Raw genomic sequence first — 14977 nt, forward strand, 5'->3', positions numbered from 1 at the left:
ATGTAATTTTTCAAGGCTTTATTTGCCAGGGGAAAAAATACAATTCATAAATATTCATATATTTTTACATACAAAAATATAAATAGCTATACAAACATATACAAAAATAAAGTATTTAATTTTCATTATCTTACAGACATTGCACAGATTTATATTTCCATTCAGGTTGTACATGTCAGTCTGGTTTAATCGGATCAGCACTGTCCATGGAAGAAATTGTGTTGCTGGGGAATCCAAAAATCATGAGCTGGGAATGACAGGAAATCGCCTTCGACTGGATTCTGAGTCTGGAAAAATAAAACGCAGATCAAGTTAAAAAAAAAGAACAGGAGCATTTTTTTTTATATGTACCTTATTTGTATTGTTTTAAGTTATTATTAATTGTTAAATTTAAGATATGGTCAATGTATTTTTCTACACAGTACAACAACTAAGAAACTAAATCTAAAACCAAAACTAAAAACATTAAAAATATATTTTTCATACCTTGAAATAACATAAATGTTAACTAAAAATCAAATATGTATAAAAACTTACACTTATATTTTATTTTTTTTATTATTGCCAAGGAAACATTTCTCATTTTCACTTAGATTAACTTGATGTAGTAAAGTAATTACAACCAAAATAAAATTAATATAGACAAAAAACTAATAAATAAATAAAAAACATGGAAAATATATTTAAATTGTTATTAATTTAAACTTTGAATAAAAACACAATAACATCGACAACAATTGATGTACAATATTGCCTATAAAGTTTAAATTTACTACATATTTAATCAGTTCATAATAAACAGTAGTAGTAGTAATAGGACTTTATAGTATATAAATAGTATCTAAGTAACATACTGTACATACCTGATAACAGGTCATAGATGGGAACTGCTGAGCTGGTAAACTTTGAGGAACTGAAGGGTTGAAGTTGAAGTTGTCAAACATGGTTGATGCGGTGACGACCTCGGCCTGATTTCCACGATTTGCCTCGTCTTCACTGAATTCAAGCTGAGCAGACAGACTGGAGATGTACTGGATAGTGAGCCGTAGCGTCTCAATCTTGGTCAGGGTTTTCCCAGCAGGAGCCACTGATGGAGGAAGGTACGTCCTGAGATGCTGAAGAGCTTTGGTCAGATCCCTCATCCTCAGCTTTTCCCGTTCACTTGCGGTTTCCCGCTTCACCCCAGGGAATTTTGACCTTGGCCGCCCGGTTCTCTTGGGTGGCTGGCCCTTGCTCTTCTCCTGGGTGGTGCTTCTGTCGAGTGGGAAGATCTGAAGTATTTCGTGTCCCGCTCCGCAAGAGTATGCTGGAGGGGAGAAGCCACAGGAATCTATGGAAGAGGTTGGAGACAGGCTGCTACCAGCGCTGTAGTAGCCCGCATCTGATACGCCGTAGCTCGGATCCAGGATGTTCTCGCAGCCGAAAAGGAAAGCGCAGTTGTCTTGGAGCTGAAGAGCAGAACTGGAGATATCCATGGCTGTAGAGTTGCTGAATGAGGTTGTGGTTGCTGGTGGACCATGTTCTTCCTGTATATATCCTCCGTGAGGTGCGAGTTGGCACCTCTGAGGATTCCAGTCAGTACTTGAGAGGAGAAGTGACACCAGAAGTAGGGGGTCTGTGGGAAAGAGCAGCTTCTCCAGCCTCAGATCTGAGGTGTGATGTCCAGAAACAGCCCGAGCACACAACACAATAGTTTAAATGATAGATAGATAGATAGATAGATAGATAGATAGATAGATAGATAGATAGATAGATAGATAGATAGATAGATAGATAGATGGATAGATGGATAGATGGATAGATGGATAAATAGATAGATAGATAGATAGATAGATAGATAGATAGATAGATAGATAGATAGATGGATAGATGGATAGATGGATAGATGGATAGATGGATAGATAGATAGATGGATAGATGGATAGATGGATAAATAGGTAGGTAGGTAGGTAGGTAGGTAGGTAGATAGATAGATAGATAGATAGATAGATAGATAGATAGATAGATAGATAGATAGATAGATAGATAGATAGATAGATAGATAGATAGATAGATAGATAGATAGATAGATAGATAGATAGATAGATAGATAGATAGATAGATAGATAGATAGATAGATAGATGGATGGATGGATGGATGGATGGATAGATAGATAGATAGATAGATAGATGGATAGATAGATGGATAGATAGGTAAGTAGATGGATGGATGGATGGATGGATGGATGGATGGATGGATGGATGGATGGATGGATGGATGGATGGATGGATGGATGGATGGATGGATGGATGGATAGATAGATAGATAGATAGATACTGAGCAGTTACATCACTTTCCCTTATAGATAAACATTTGAACCTACATCCTGATAACCAGGTTATTTGTTAAAAGGAATAGTTCACCCAAAAATTTTAATTTTGTCATTACTTAACTTCAAGATATTTAAAACCTGTATGAGTTGAACACAAAAGAAAATATTTAAATGAATATTATTAATCAGACAGTTGACAGCACCCAATGACTTCCAAAAATACTATGGAAGTCAATGGGTACCGTCCTGGGGTTACTAACTGTCTGGTTCCTTTAACAGAAGAAAGAAACTCTCACAGGTTTAAAACAACACGAGAGTGAGTAAATGATGACAACATTTTTATTTTTGGGTGAACCATCCCTTTAACTAGTACAACGAGTTGAAATGTTCTTTAGTCGCATCCATACAGCATTTCAGAGAAGTTTTGATTAGTGCAGCACTCCCTCTGAAGCTGATCAGCCGTAATGAAGAACTTATTTCTGTGTATTTGCCTCATGAACAGTCCAGAGCATCTGGATATTTCAAGGTCAGAGCAGACAATGTTTGATACCAAATCCAAATCCTCCACTGACTGAAAAACACAGTAGCTCTACCAACAGATAGAACATAGTTGATCTGCCTTCTATCAAAATATATGTGTGGAGAGGACCATGAGAAAAACACAATCACATCACAGACATTCCTCAATTTAACATGATTAACACCACTTTGATTGCATTCTTAGCTAGACATGAAATTTTGACCTCAGGGGTCTGAATATGACACCTTCTTAGGGCTCCTGTAGTGATGAAGCAGATGATGGTGGTGGACGAGATCAGTGACCGCAGTTCCCACAAACAGAAGTGTCGCATTTGACTCCTGCATCAACAGAGACACACATACACACAATTATATGCATTTATAATGTTATCTATAAGATTTTAGTGATGTGCTCAAAAATGTAAGCAATTGATGCTTTTAAATGTCAATTTTAACTAGATTTAAGACAGTTTCTCAATGTGTACTGTAGTTTCTCAATCATACGTGTGAAGTTCTACACCTCAGAAATGTTAACAGGAATCCAAGTTATCATGTATTTCAACATTATTTCTGACAGGCATTCTAGTTTTTAGCTAAAAAAAATAATAAAAATAAACCTAACTGTTTTGGCCGTTCCTTTAGCCTACATGACAACAGCATTTGGGGGGCCTGAACACTTTTGAAAACAGGATTAAAAATAAAAGTTTTTCGTCGCCAACAACTGCACTGAAATTAATAATGCAGTTTTTAGTCATTTTTCAACATATGACTTTTTTTCTAGATTGCAGATATGGCATTGACATGAAATAAACCTGACTAACCTACCAGAAAGAGAGGGCGTCACAACCTAATTTGGGGGATTTCCTCTAACTTAGTTTAACACCCATGTGATTATGAGCCGATTAACACGTGATTGTTAGACATTCACACATTTTAATTGTGTATTTGCCTTCCAAGATGAAAGAGCTGAATGTGTGTATTTGACATTGGGATTTGCACATCAAATATCCCTTATTAGCTGCCAAAATAAACTTTGTGGGCTAATTCCACAACATACTGTAATTCACACACAACTGTTCTATGCATTTAAAATGTAGCTCACTCACATTATGTCATGTGAAGGGGGTCTCAAAAGCTAGATTTAGGCTAGACTTAGTGGTGTGAATGGCTTTTCACATGCAGTTGAACTTCATTAGCAACAATAAGCTTCACTTGTCACCATCTGAATACACATCACATCTGAGAGATCATGCCTGGTGCTTAGATGGAATCTACTACAACACACAAAATAACTAATATTTGTGACCATCAGAGGTCAAAGTCATTTCCTTTCCAGTTATTGATGTAGTCAACCAGGATGTCACATTTGCTTCGCTTATTATGATGCAGCCTTGTGCCAGATTCAGTAGCTTTGCTTTTATACGATTCTTTGAAACAGAACATATCAGATATTCTCTGGTTGCAACTCATTTCAAACAGGGAGACAGATGTGAAAAAAAACATCTAATGAGGATGAAATATAGTCTAAAAACCTGTACAAATCCATTTTGCCCAAATACTTAAGTTCTACTCTTGTATTGTTTTCTGAGGGAGCCTAAATGTTAGGGGATGTATTAGTGCTTAGAATAAACTACTTTCGGCAGTACCATGGTACTGTTGTGTATCATAGGGTAATATTTTGATATAAATACAATTGTTCTGAATGATTACCATAATATTTACAGAGCGCTCCAATATGCAAGGAAATAGAGAACACTGAAGGACATTAACTGGCATTCATGTCAGGAAAGCTTGCCATTATGTACACTACTGATTTTTTTTTTTTTAAATAGGGTGCAACATTTGTGTTTTTGTCAGTTTAAAGGTCTTTACTGTCACCATCAATCAATTTAAATGCTCCCTTGCAAAATAAAAAGTAGGCTATGTTTTGTATATCCAAAAAAACATGGTATTACATTTAGCATAATAGTGTGGTAAAAAAATATCCAGTCTTACAACAAAATTGTCGTAAAACAGTCATGAATCAACAAGCCTATGTTCACAACGCAGATGAAAATGTTTACTTTTTTGCTTTTGAATAAGTGCTGTTACACACCATGTTCTTTTACACACCAAGACATTACTGACATCTAGTGGCAGGTTGGATTTATCAAATTAATCCTGAATATGGGAGCATGTTGAGAGGATGAGATATGTAAGTTAGGCTAGTTTTGAAGAATGTTAGACGTGTTCATGTTATAGTTTAGTTATTGATATTTATTTGTTTGTTTTATGCCAAATGTGTGCCATACTCCACTCTCTTTCTTACATTTAGATAGTAGAAACCATAAATTAATTATTGACAAAATAATATTTGTGTCATATAGCTATTATGGCTTCTATAAACATATAATTGACCGTAGTGTACATTTAATGCCACTTACAAAATGCCTGGAGATGAGCGCGCTCCCGCTTCACTTCATCTGAGACGCTATCGATCTTCCACGCCATAATTAAAGCGCCAAAACGATATTTGTAGTTTGAATTTCGTAATTAAACTTACAAAATATGAAAGCCGAGGATGCTTTTGTGATTTAGCCATATAAGGATTTAGCGCATTAGGCCTACATGTCCTCTTTGCTCCGTGATTATTTTTCTCTGCATGACAAAATGGACGTGTGGCGCGAGAGCGCTGAATGCGCGAGAGTTGGCAGCCCTGATATCGTGCAGGGTTCTCTCTCTTTTTTTCGTGTCTTTTAATAAAGTAGAAAAATAAATATGAATATGTTTATATTGTTAAATACACAACAGAAGCCGCTACGTTTCAGCCAATGCAATTTTATAAAACTGTTCACTTCAAATATTAAGATTTTCAACACAATGTATTTAACAGACAACTTCACATATTTATTTTTAATAAATAAACATATGTTTGCAACTTCACTGTATATGTTTATAATTATTTAGCCGTTTGTAGGCATTGATTAAATGCAAATAAAGAGTTCAATAACCCTTTAAAGAAATCGTACAGTCAAGATGTAATTCTATGAATAGCCTACCCTCTTGTCTGAAGAGGAAGAAAAATAACTGCAACATCTGTAAGAGTCTCTCTTGTTTCAGATGTCAGAAATCCACCAAAAAGAGCTCAAATCAGAGAGAGATGATGAAGGATCACGAGACGGAAACATCCAAGTACCGACGGTAAATGATGTGTGCTAGCTCACATGCTAACTCCTGCTAGCCCTGAGAAAATCAAATCCTACATGACAAAGTCACTTCATTTAAACCTAAATGAGTAACGGCAAATTTTCTGCCCCTTTAGGATGGTTTTAAATATGGGTGTAACAATATATCCTGCCACAATATATCACAATACAAAAAAGCAACAATAATATTGTGGATATAGTGACAATATGTATCGTGGATAGTCCACTCCACCCAAAATAAAAATGATGACTGCGAGAAAAAGTTTTCAGAATTTTAGTGTCAGTACTACATTAAAGTACTATATTTAATGTTGATTATAATGTACAATAATGCAATGGGGGAATATATGTGGGTCCTGATAATGCCAAATTTCTTATGTTACTTACCAGTAAAAAGTGGCCTACAATTCTCTACAGTGCGTCTCCAGATGTCCACAGATCTGCAGCAGAAGTCAGAGCATCAGCTTGATCTGACAAGATCATTCAAAACAAATGGTTTTCTTTGCATGATTCTGTTTATGGGATGCAATATAACATATATTCGTGGTTTTTCTTTTATTTAAAAAAGTCTTACTTTTCATAAACTTTACCTTTATTGTAAGCCGCGCTCTCCTCTGTCCCCTGAACGAATGGTCGACTTCCTGATTCTATGAAACCACTCCCTCAGAAACAGGCAGTGGGCTCAGATTGGTTAGTTTGGGCTGGTGTGTGGTGATTGGCTAAACTGTCGCTCACGTTGTCCGGATACTTCACGCCCATTACCTTTACGGGCGAAACGTGCCTGCGCTCAAACGTAAATAATGGTGTGAACTATCAGTTTGAGGCAGAATCAGACCGACCGAGAAAGAGTAGAGAAAGAGATGAAAGAGTCTGAATCAGAGTCTAAACGTTTCTGAATGATAATTTGCTACATTTTTTAACTTTATACATGTTTGTTTAACACAACAATAGCATCTGACTGGCAACAATAGCAAGTTAGCAACTGACTGGCTACTAATGTTAAACACAAACAGCGTTACATTAGCTTACGGTCTTGATCAAATCGAAAATAACGTCATAAAGCATATATATACATGAAAAATACGTTTAAAACATTAGTACTTATACAAAATTCAGGTCCATAATGTTTGTACACGTTTGTCGTAGACACAAAATAGCATAACTATTAGCCGAGTGTCCATATAAAGTCAGCGCTGGCATTTGAAAAAAATAAAACACAAGGCTACATCTGGAATTATACATTCAAATACATTTAAAATGATGAAGTCTTAGCCTACTTACAGGTTGTGGCCCAACAACTGCTGCCTCTGGTTTTAAACTTGGAACTGCTTCATGTTTTAGTAACAGTTTCTTGTTGAATCCGGTGTTGAATTCGTGGAGATTCTGGAAGCTGTATATGCGCAGCACAGAGAGCTAAATTACGATTGTCATTTTCAGGAACATAATCTAACATAAATTGTATCCATTGTTGACAAAGTACAGCGTCCGTGGGAAGCTCAAACACAGAAGACCTGACAGCTGGTTGAACACAACACACTCGACAGCTGCAGAAATATGCGCATGCCCTTTTTTGCATTTTCCGGAGGGAGGGGTTGATGCAAATGTACGGGTTAGTGACGTCTAAACCCAGCTGTAGTCCCAATCGAGTCGTTTTTGTAGGCAATATACTTCCTGATTTTTAAAGGATGATATCTCTGCTTACACTCAACTTTCAGCGCTGCAACTTTGCAGATACTGTTCATGCACCAACAGAAACATTACACACTATTTAAAATGAAAAAAGTGAAATCGCAATCAACCCCCGCCCCCTTTTAGATGTAGGCCTATTTTGAAAATCTCACCTGGTCTAAGTGTAATGAACTGGAACTTTTCTCACGTGTTCTTAGTGTAATGAATTTTTTCAATAAAACTCATTCGTGTTTTATTTGTTCCAGGTGTGAGATCAGTCACAGTCCAGAAGTGTGTGTTCAGCCGTTTGTCCGGCGGACTGAATTGACTTTAGCCATCATCCGCTTTAGCCTCTTGCATCTTGGCTTGTAGCAGCAACATTAGCATCTGACGCTATTGCTTTCAGAAGGATGTGGAAATAAATCATTGTACTTTTGTAAATACAAAGAGAGTTGATTAGTTCGTCTGAATAGCCGCAGAGATTCCTGTCAGAACTTCAGAGATCTACTGTCAAATCAAGTAAAAAAAAAAGTTATTAGACATGATAGGAATCTATTGTTACTACTGATATGTATGGGATCTCCTTCAAAGCTTCCAGATCACATTTCATATTCATTTATATATTCATTTATTAAAAAGTATTAGATATTATGCAAAACATAGTACTTTAGTTAAAGTGTTTGCCTTTTGCCCCTGGTGATTCTTTGACCTTCAGAGAGCAAAGCCCTCCTCGCCACCTCCACATTTATATGAATTTTAGGTGAAACACACCACTTTAAAATTGTATTTTCCCACACAATCATTCGATCCAAAACATAGGACTGCATATTTTTTTGCAATTTTATATATATATATACTATATATATATATATATATATATATATATATATATATATATATATATATATATATATATATATATGCATAGTACAGAAAATAATACACACAATTTTAACGAACATATTAATAACTAAAATTCAAAATTGTAATCAACACCCATGTAGGATCTGTAAATATCCAAAATTGACAAGAACAAAAGAAACTATTTTAATAATACATGTTTTATTATAAATACATATCAAATATAGTTTTGTATTTACAGAGAACAGACATTGATAACACATACAATACATTTTAAGAATATCAGGATTAACTTATGTTCACATTTATTGCTCTCACAAGATAGGATGCCAAACATCCACATGTTCGCATTTACTGTACACAAAACAGTAGTAGGAATCATTTTTGCTTTGGATGTGATGGAGAGGTTTCTGCTGTCAGCTCCAGTTTCCTTGAGGAACAAGATGATAGCCTAAGTTTCTCCCATAAACCTGAAATCGAGGATAGAGAATTGATTAGACATCTCACATCAAAAAAAAAAAATCCATTTTAAAATATACAGAAATAGAAAACCGTTTTAAACTATAATAATATTTCATATTATTACTGTTTTTAGGTTAGAGTATAGGCCAGGTACATATTGGCCTATAACCAATGATAGTTGCGACAGAAGTGAATCAATCAAATCAAACTTTTTTCTAGAGCTGCTGTAATGCCAAAATAATCTGTTACTTTAATTTCCTATTTTGACTGTAAAGCTGCTTTGAAACAATCTATATTGTTAAAAGTGCTATATAAAACGAAGGTGACTTGACAATAGATCTTCAAAGTAATGAAGTATTATTTACATACCTGGTATGTCTGTGTTGACTGAGCACACTGTTGTGACTGGACGAAACCGTCACCATTTGCAGAGACGTTTTGCTCCGCTGAATGTTGCTGTGGATACTGATCCACTGTATGACTTGGTTTTCCCTCATACTGTCCATCACCGACGCAATGCCCAGCCATAGACCTGCACTGAAAATAGCCAACGATCTCTGGAGAATATGAGCAGCCGCTGGAGTTGTGCTTCAGTTCTTCTGCACTCAGACCCAGCTGAGCTGACAGAAACGAGATGTAGCCTATGGTGAGCCGTAGCGTCTCGATCTTGGTCAGGGTTTGGCCCACGGGAGCTACGGACGGAGGCAGGTACGTCCTGAGATGGTGGAGGGCTTTGGTCAGATCCCTCATCCTCAACTTCTCCTTCTCACTGGCGTTCTGCCGTTGCTCGCTTGGGTTCTTCAGCCTTATTAACCTGCGCTTTCTCTTGTCGACACATGTGGATTTGGCTGATTTGGAGCACGCAGGCTGGGTCCGGTGGGACGGAGAGAAGCCCTGGTCTGTCGAGACGGTGTCCGGAGAGGAAACGCTGTACAACTCCGACTCCGAGCTTGAATAGATCCACTGGTTCTGCTGGCTGTGGCTTGAGCTTTCCATGTTGTGACTCTTGAGAGTGAATGAAGGCTGGACTGAGGGCTGGAGGTTTATATGTGGGACTCAGAGGTGTGAGGTGACACCTCTGCAGGCTTGCGGTAGCCATTGCTGTCTCTGAGACCGCAGGACTCGGCCTGGGTCTGTCTGGGAAAGGCTTTGAGAGGCCACAGGAGCAGAGGTGTGAATTTTGACTCCTCTTCAAAACAACAAACCAGTGCAGCTATTCTTCCAGAGAACTGATCTTGTACATCTGACCAAACAATGTATGGTTTCTCTTGAATCTATTTTAATGTAAGAATCACCCCCAAAAAATGGGTGAAAAAAGTATTTCATTCTGTATATATCTCACATAAAAATCTGCCATAAAGCAAAAAAAAAATACAGCAAATGCACCAATAAACATCTAATGTTAAATTTAGCAAGCATTCATTAAATGGAAAGTTAGAGTAAAGACAAAATATTTATATTTCAAATAAATGCTTTCTATTCATTAAATATTCCTAAAAAATGCGGCATGGTTTCCACAAAAATACTGTTTTCAACATTAAAACTAATACGAAATGTTTCTTGAGCAGCGAATCAGCATATCAGAAAGATTGCTGAAGGATCATGTGACACTGAAGACTGGAGTTATGATCAGGTTTTGATCAAATAAATTTGAAAAGACTTTCGAAAACATTTAAAAATCAGGCCGACTCTAAACTTTTCAACAGTAACAATATTTCAATAGTAATTTTATATATTTAGTTTTAGGTTAAACTAGAAAGGTAAAACATTTGAGTCATTTGACAAATTCCACTAAAGCAGCCTATTATATATTAGATTTAAGATACAGTCCCAATCATCAGCCCAATAATTCAAAAGCACTGCTAATTGTCTGTATGGGGTTGTATTTCAAAGAGCTAAGCAGAGTAACTGACCTTAATGATGTTTAATGATGCTTAATAAACTCCATTAGCAGATTGCACTTGAGGTGTGACATTCACACAAACCGGCGACCAGTTTTGCAGTTTAGTGGCCGAGATAGTCATTCGCCCAGTGAAGTGGGCCTCATTCAGAGATTCAAAGTGATAATGAGAAGAAAAAAATTACGAGTGATTTATAATAACCTTTTTTTTTGGTAAATAATGAAATAGCCTACTTGTATTTATATATTTTATTTCATTTTATAAAAAAATGAATTTTTATTTTTACAGTTTTTTTTTAAGATTTTACAGTTTTTGAAAGAATTCCTGTAGGCTCACTGCATATTTTTGATTGAAAATAAGTAAAAACAGTAAAACTGTGAAATATTTAACTTTTTTAATTAATCCTTCAGAAATCATTCTAAGAGAGGATAATTACAGACTTATGTTTTAGTACAAGCTAGACGCTTAATCTTTCTGTGTTGGAAAGATGTCAAGAGCCATTCTATTGATCGCGGGCTGAAAGAATTATCAGCATGCCTTATCCTTGAAAAGTTAACATACACAATGAAAAGGATCAGCTGAATTTAAAGAGATCTGGAATTTTTGGAGAACTGTGAAGCTGAAAAATCTCTGGAAACTTGAAAGTGATAGGCTATCCAACTGTCTGTATTTCCTATACTATGATTAGCCTACATAATGTCTTTACCCAGTGTTATTTATTTATTTTTATTTATTTATTTATTTATTTATTTTTTGGGGGGGGGGGTCTTTTTTAGTTTGACTGTTATACGCTTTGTTAAATTTATCAACATGTATCCTTGTTAACTGTTAAAATTCAATAAATACATGTTTATAAGAAATCATAATATTGAGCAGAGCACTGACTGAGGACACGTTTAGTTGAATGTATTTAACGCTAGATTACAATAGATTTATTTTAATCTATTTAGATTAAAATAAATAGATTAAAAGAGCTAAAGTTATTTTATAAGTAAGTAATTCATGTATTTAGATTACAATAGATTGGTTTAGTGCCACAAAAAAGTTATTTTTCATTTTATTTTTGTGGATCCTGATACATGCTTTTTAGGGTTCTGTGATTAACAGAAAGCTCAAAAGAGCAACATTATTGGAAAAAAAAAATCTTTTGTAGCATTATAAATGTCTTTCTTGTCACCTTGTATCGATTGAATGCATCATTGCTGAATAAAAGTACTAATTTATTTAACATAGAATAGCCTACACGCCACGGCGTCTCAGAATCAGTTTAGAATTGTGGGGTGTGCTTGTTAGCCTGTTGCCATGTGGTTGCTATAATTGTTCTGGGTGATTGTTGAGGTAAATGCTAGGCGTTTACTTACTGTTTTGATTCCGTATGAAACTAGGAGAGCTTTGAACGCATGTCGAAGCAGAAATGCCAGAGCCGTAAAATTAGGCGCATGTCCCCAGTTAACACTATCTGCAGTTGATCCATTAATAACAACGCCTGGTGGAATGTGTGTCATATCACAGCGATGACGTTAGTGGTCGCGAGACTGCTTGAACGTCGACGCAGAAAAATAAAGAGTTAGAGAATTAGCTGGTGAAATGTATTTAAAGTTACTTTTTTTAACAAGTTATAATTAGCATTGTAATGTTTGAAGGATGTCAAGATAAATGTCAATAAAACCGGGAACATTTTAAAACGAACGGTTCATTCATTCATCCGTAGCAGGCCTGAAGTTTTCTGAAAGCTTCATGCAGTGGAAATAAAGCTGAAGACAGAAAACAAGGAGCAGCACTGAAAATGGGCTAGACTTAGTAACTTTTCTGTCATCTTTGCAGGACTGTGAAATGAAGAGAGTGCAACTTGACATTTTAGCAACTGTGTGAAAGTGAATATGGTATCTAATGGAAATGATTTTATTTGAAACAGGGACTGAATTGAATTGAATTCAATTGAATTCAATTCAATTGTTTATTGATCCAACAATCAGCTATCTCATATTCATATGAGTGCTGTTCTTCCTGTGGTCAAAAATCACTATTATATCATTTTTTTTTTTTTACAAAATAAACATACATTCATACAACAAACTAACCATAAACCATACAACATAAACAAAAACATTTAGTAGAAGATGAACTGAAAAATATTCCTTAATTTAAGTTGGTTAAATTTTAAATCAACATCATGAACTAAGAGCCCACTTATACTTAGGTCACAATCTTTCACTTACATAACACATTCTTTAACAAAACAGAAAAAATAAATAAAAAAAAAAGAAATCATATACAAACTTGAGAAAATAAATACAATTTCAGTTTAATTTTAAAGACCCTCTTACTAGCTTCATTCACCAAAAAACTAGGTAATGAATTCCATGCTACCATGGCCCTATACCATGGACAATGCTCAAATAAACATTCAACTTGTTAAACAAGAGAATATAATCACACTGGGAAACTAAATCAATCTCACAAGCAGCTTCTCCATAAATTTCCAAAGATGTTATCACGTCAAACACCCTGGGGGGTTTTAAATGATACAAATGAGCATTTAATAGTTTTGATTTGTGTGCCCTCTTAGCAATAATGTAACCAGGTACCATTTTCAGGATCCATGTCTTGATAACTAATTCTCTGATGGCCTCTGTAACCAGCACTGTGACCTCCAGGCCACCCTCTCTGTGAGAGTGAATGAGAAGCGTGCGAGATTTGGCACCTCCTCACTCCAGAAGAATGAGTGAAGCTGGCACCTGTGTGTTTCTTTTCACTTTCTTCAAATCAAACTCCCGCAGAAACTCAACTAAAATACATATTCCTTGTGGGTTTTTTTCGCAGGGGCAGCATATACAGTATGATAGCACATTTGACAATTTACATGTTACCAAGCTTTGATTTTTACTGTGCCCTGGTGTAACAAAGTGAGGCCCTTCACACCCTTGGTATGAAATGCGACAAGCAATTTAATCACAGGGTTGATATAAACCAAGAAACACATTGTGCATGAATAAATCTGTCATTGCACAAGCAAATTCCTTGTATTGAATCACTTAAAATATTGCTATAAATGATGGTTGCCTAAAGAAGTAAATGTAGCTGTGCTAAGAGGTAAATATTATGCAGCCAAAAACATTGTTTTATTTAGGAAATTAAAAAGGATGTTAATAATAAAAATGAAGAGTTGCATAAAATACACAGCAATTAACTGAGTAAATCTGGTGAAAGACTTATGTAGATTTTTGTTTCACACCTTTGCATAAATAAATGACCATCTCAAGAGGTGTGACTGATTCACACTTGTGCCCTGGCCATGTTTTCACAAGTGCCTTTCCATGTGCCCATACTCGCCGAAAAGCATGGGAACTTTCTCCAAGACCAAAATACTGTGGTTTTCCCATTTCAATATATTGTGGTGGGAAAGAACATGAAGCACTGAAGAGCAAAATTATGTTTTATATTTTTTTTTTATTGTTATACCATCACATAACCATGACAAACAAAAAACAAAAAGGTAAACTGATCTTTTCTTATTTGAACATGAAATATAAAAAGATTTTCTTTTAGATTTCTCTTGACATAAAGATGTTAGGAGTCGTTTAATCAGTGTTGATGTATAGGAGGATATTTGAATAGTATTTTCTGTGGTCAAAAGTGGAAAAAAAAGTGAGCCATACCTACATATTTAGTATTCACACACTTTTAAAACAAGAGACAAAAAAAATCAAAATCACATAATCTACATATTTTCTCAAAGGAAATGAGCATTATACATACTTCACACATAAGTCCATTTTAAAAATGTCTATCTCCATACAAACATTGTAATTTTGATGTCTTCTAATGAAAGGCATGACAAATAATAGTTGAAAAAAAATGGGAATCCAAAAACGTTAGAATTAAAACACAGTGAAAATGTAATTGTCTAATGTGAAAATAAATATATAACAACGTAGTTAACAAATACAACACAACAAAAACTATCTGATGACCAAAAGTTGGTGAGCGGGTGAACTCAATTTTTACAAGATCTCATTAAAAGTTTAAACTTACAGTCAAAGTTATTATTTGTTCCAATATAAAAAAG

The 14977-nt window shown here is 35.4% G+C and overlaps 2 protein-coding genes across 2 annotated transcripts; both read right to left on the reverse strand.

Moving 5' to 3' along the window:
• Positions 1 to 31: 31 nt before the first annotated feature.
• Positions 32 to 6488, reverse strand: mespaa (mesoderm posterior aa). The gene is made up of 4 exons (XM_089129537.1): positions 6404 to 6488; positions 3078 to 3170; positions 864 to 1648; positions 32 to 287 (listed from the first exon to the last, which is right to left on the reverse strand). The coding sequence occupies exons 3-4, from the start codon at positions 1473 to 1475 to the stop codon at positions 195 to 197; spliced, it is 705 nt and encodes a 234-aa protein (XP_088985663.1). The 5' UTR covers positions 1476 to 1648; positions 3078 to 3170; positions 6404 to 6488; the 3' UTR covers positions 32 to 194.
• Positions 6489 to 8789: 2301 nt separating this feature from the next.
• On the reverse strand, positions 8790 to 12422 carry mespba (mesoderm posterior ba). The gene is made up of 3 exons (XM_089129540.1): positions 12270 to 12422; positions 9377 to 10281; positions 8790 to 9015 (listed from the first exon to the last, which is right to left on the reverse strand). Exons 2-3 carry the CDS (start codon positions 10001 to 10003, stop codon positions 8962 to 8964), a joined length of 681 nt encoding a protein of 226 aa, XP_088985666.1. The 5' UTR covers positions 10004 to 10281; positions 12270 to 12422; the 3' UTR covers positions 8790 to 8961.
• Between the last annotated feature and the right edge of the window lie 2555 nt (positions 12423 to 14977).

This window comes from Pimephales promelas, chromosome 1 (assembly GCF_988280905.1).
Source record: "Pimephales promelas chromosome 1, fPimPro1.hap1.1, whole genome shotgun sequence".
In the NCBI taxonomy this organism is placed as follows: Eukaryota; Metazoa; Chordata; class Actinopteri; order Cypriniformes; family Leuciscidae; genus Pimephales; species Pimephales promelas.

What these genes read in the sequence shown, in the direction of transcription:
- mespaa (XM_089129537.1), bottom strand. Translation starts at nt 1,475, where the DNA reads ATGGATATCTCCAGTTCTGCTCTTCAGCTCCAAGACAACTGCGCTTTC. An exon ending in CATCTATGACCTGTTATCAG is followed by an intron (nt 288 to 863) that starts GTATGTACAGTA and finishes TTATTTTTCCAG; the next exon opens with ACTCAGAATCCAGTCGAAGG.
- mespba (XM_089129540.1), bottom strand. Translation starts at nt 10,003, where the DNA reads ATGGAAAGCTCAAGCCACAGCCAGCAGAACCAGTGGATCTATTCAAGC. An exon ending in AGTCAACACAGACATACCAG is followed by an intron (nt 9,016 to 9,376) that starts GTATGTAAATAA and finishes CCTCGATTTCAG; the next exon opens with GTTTATGGGAGAAACTTAGG.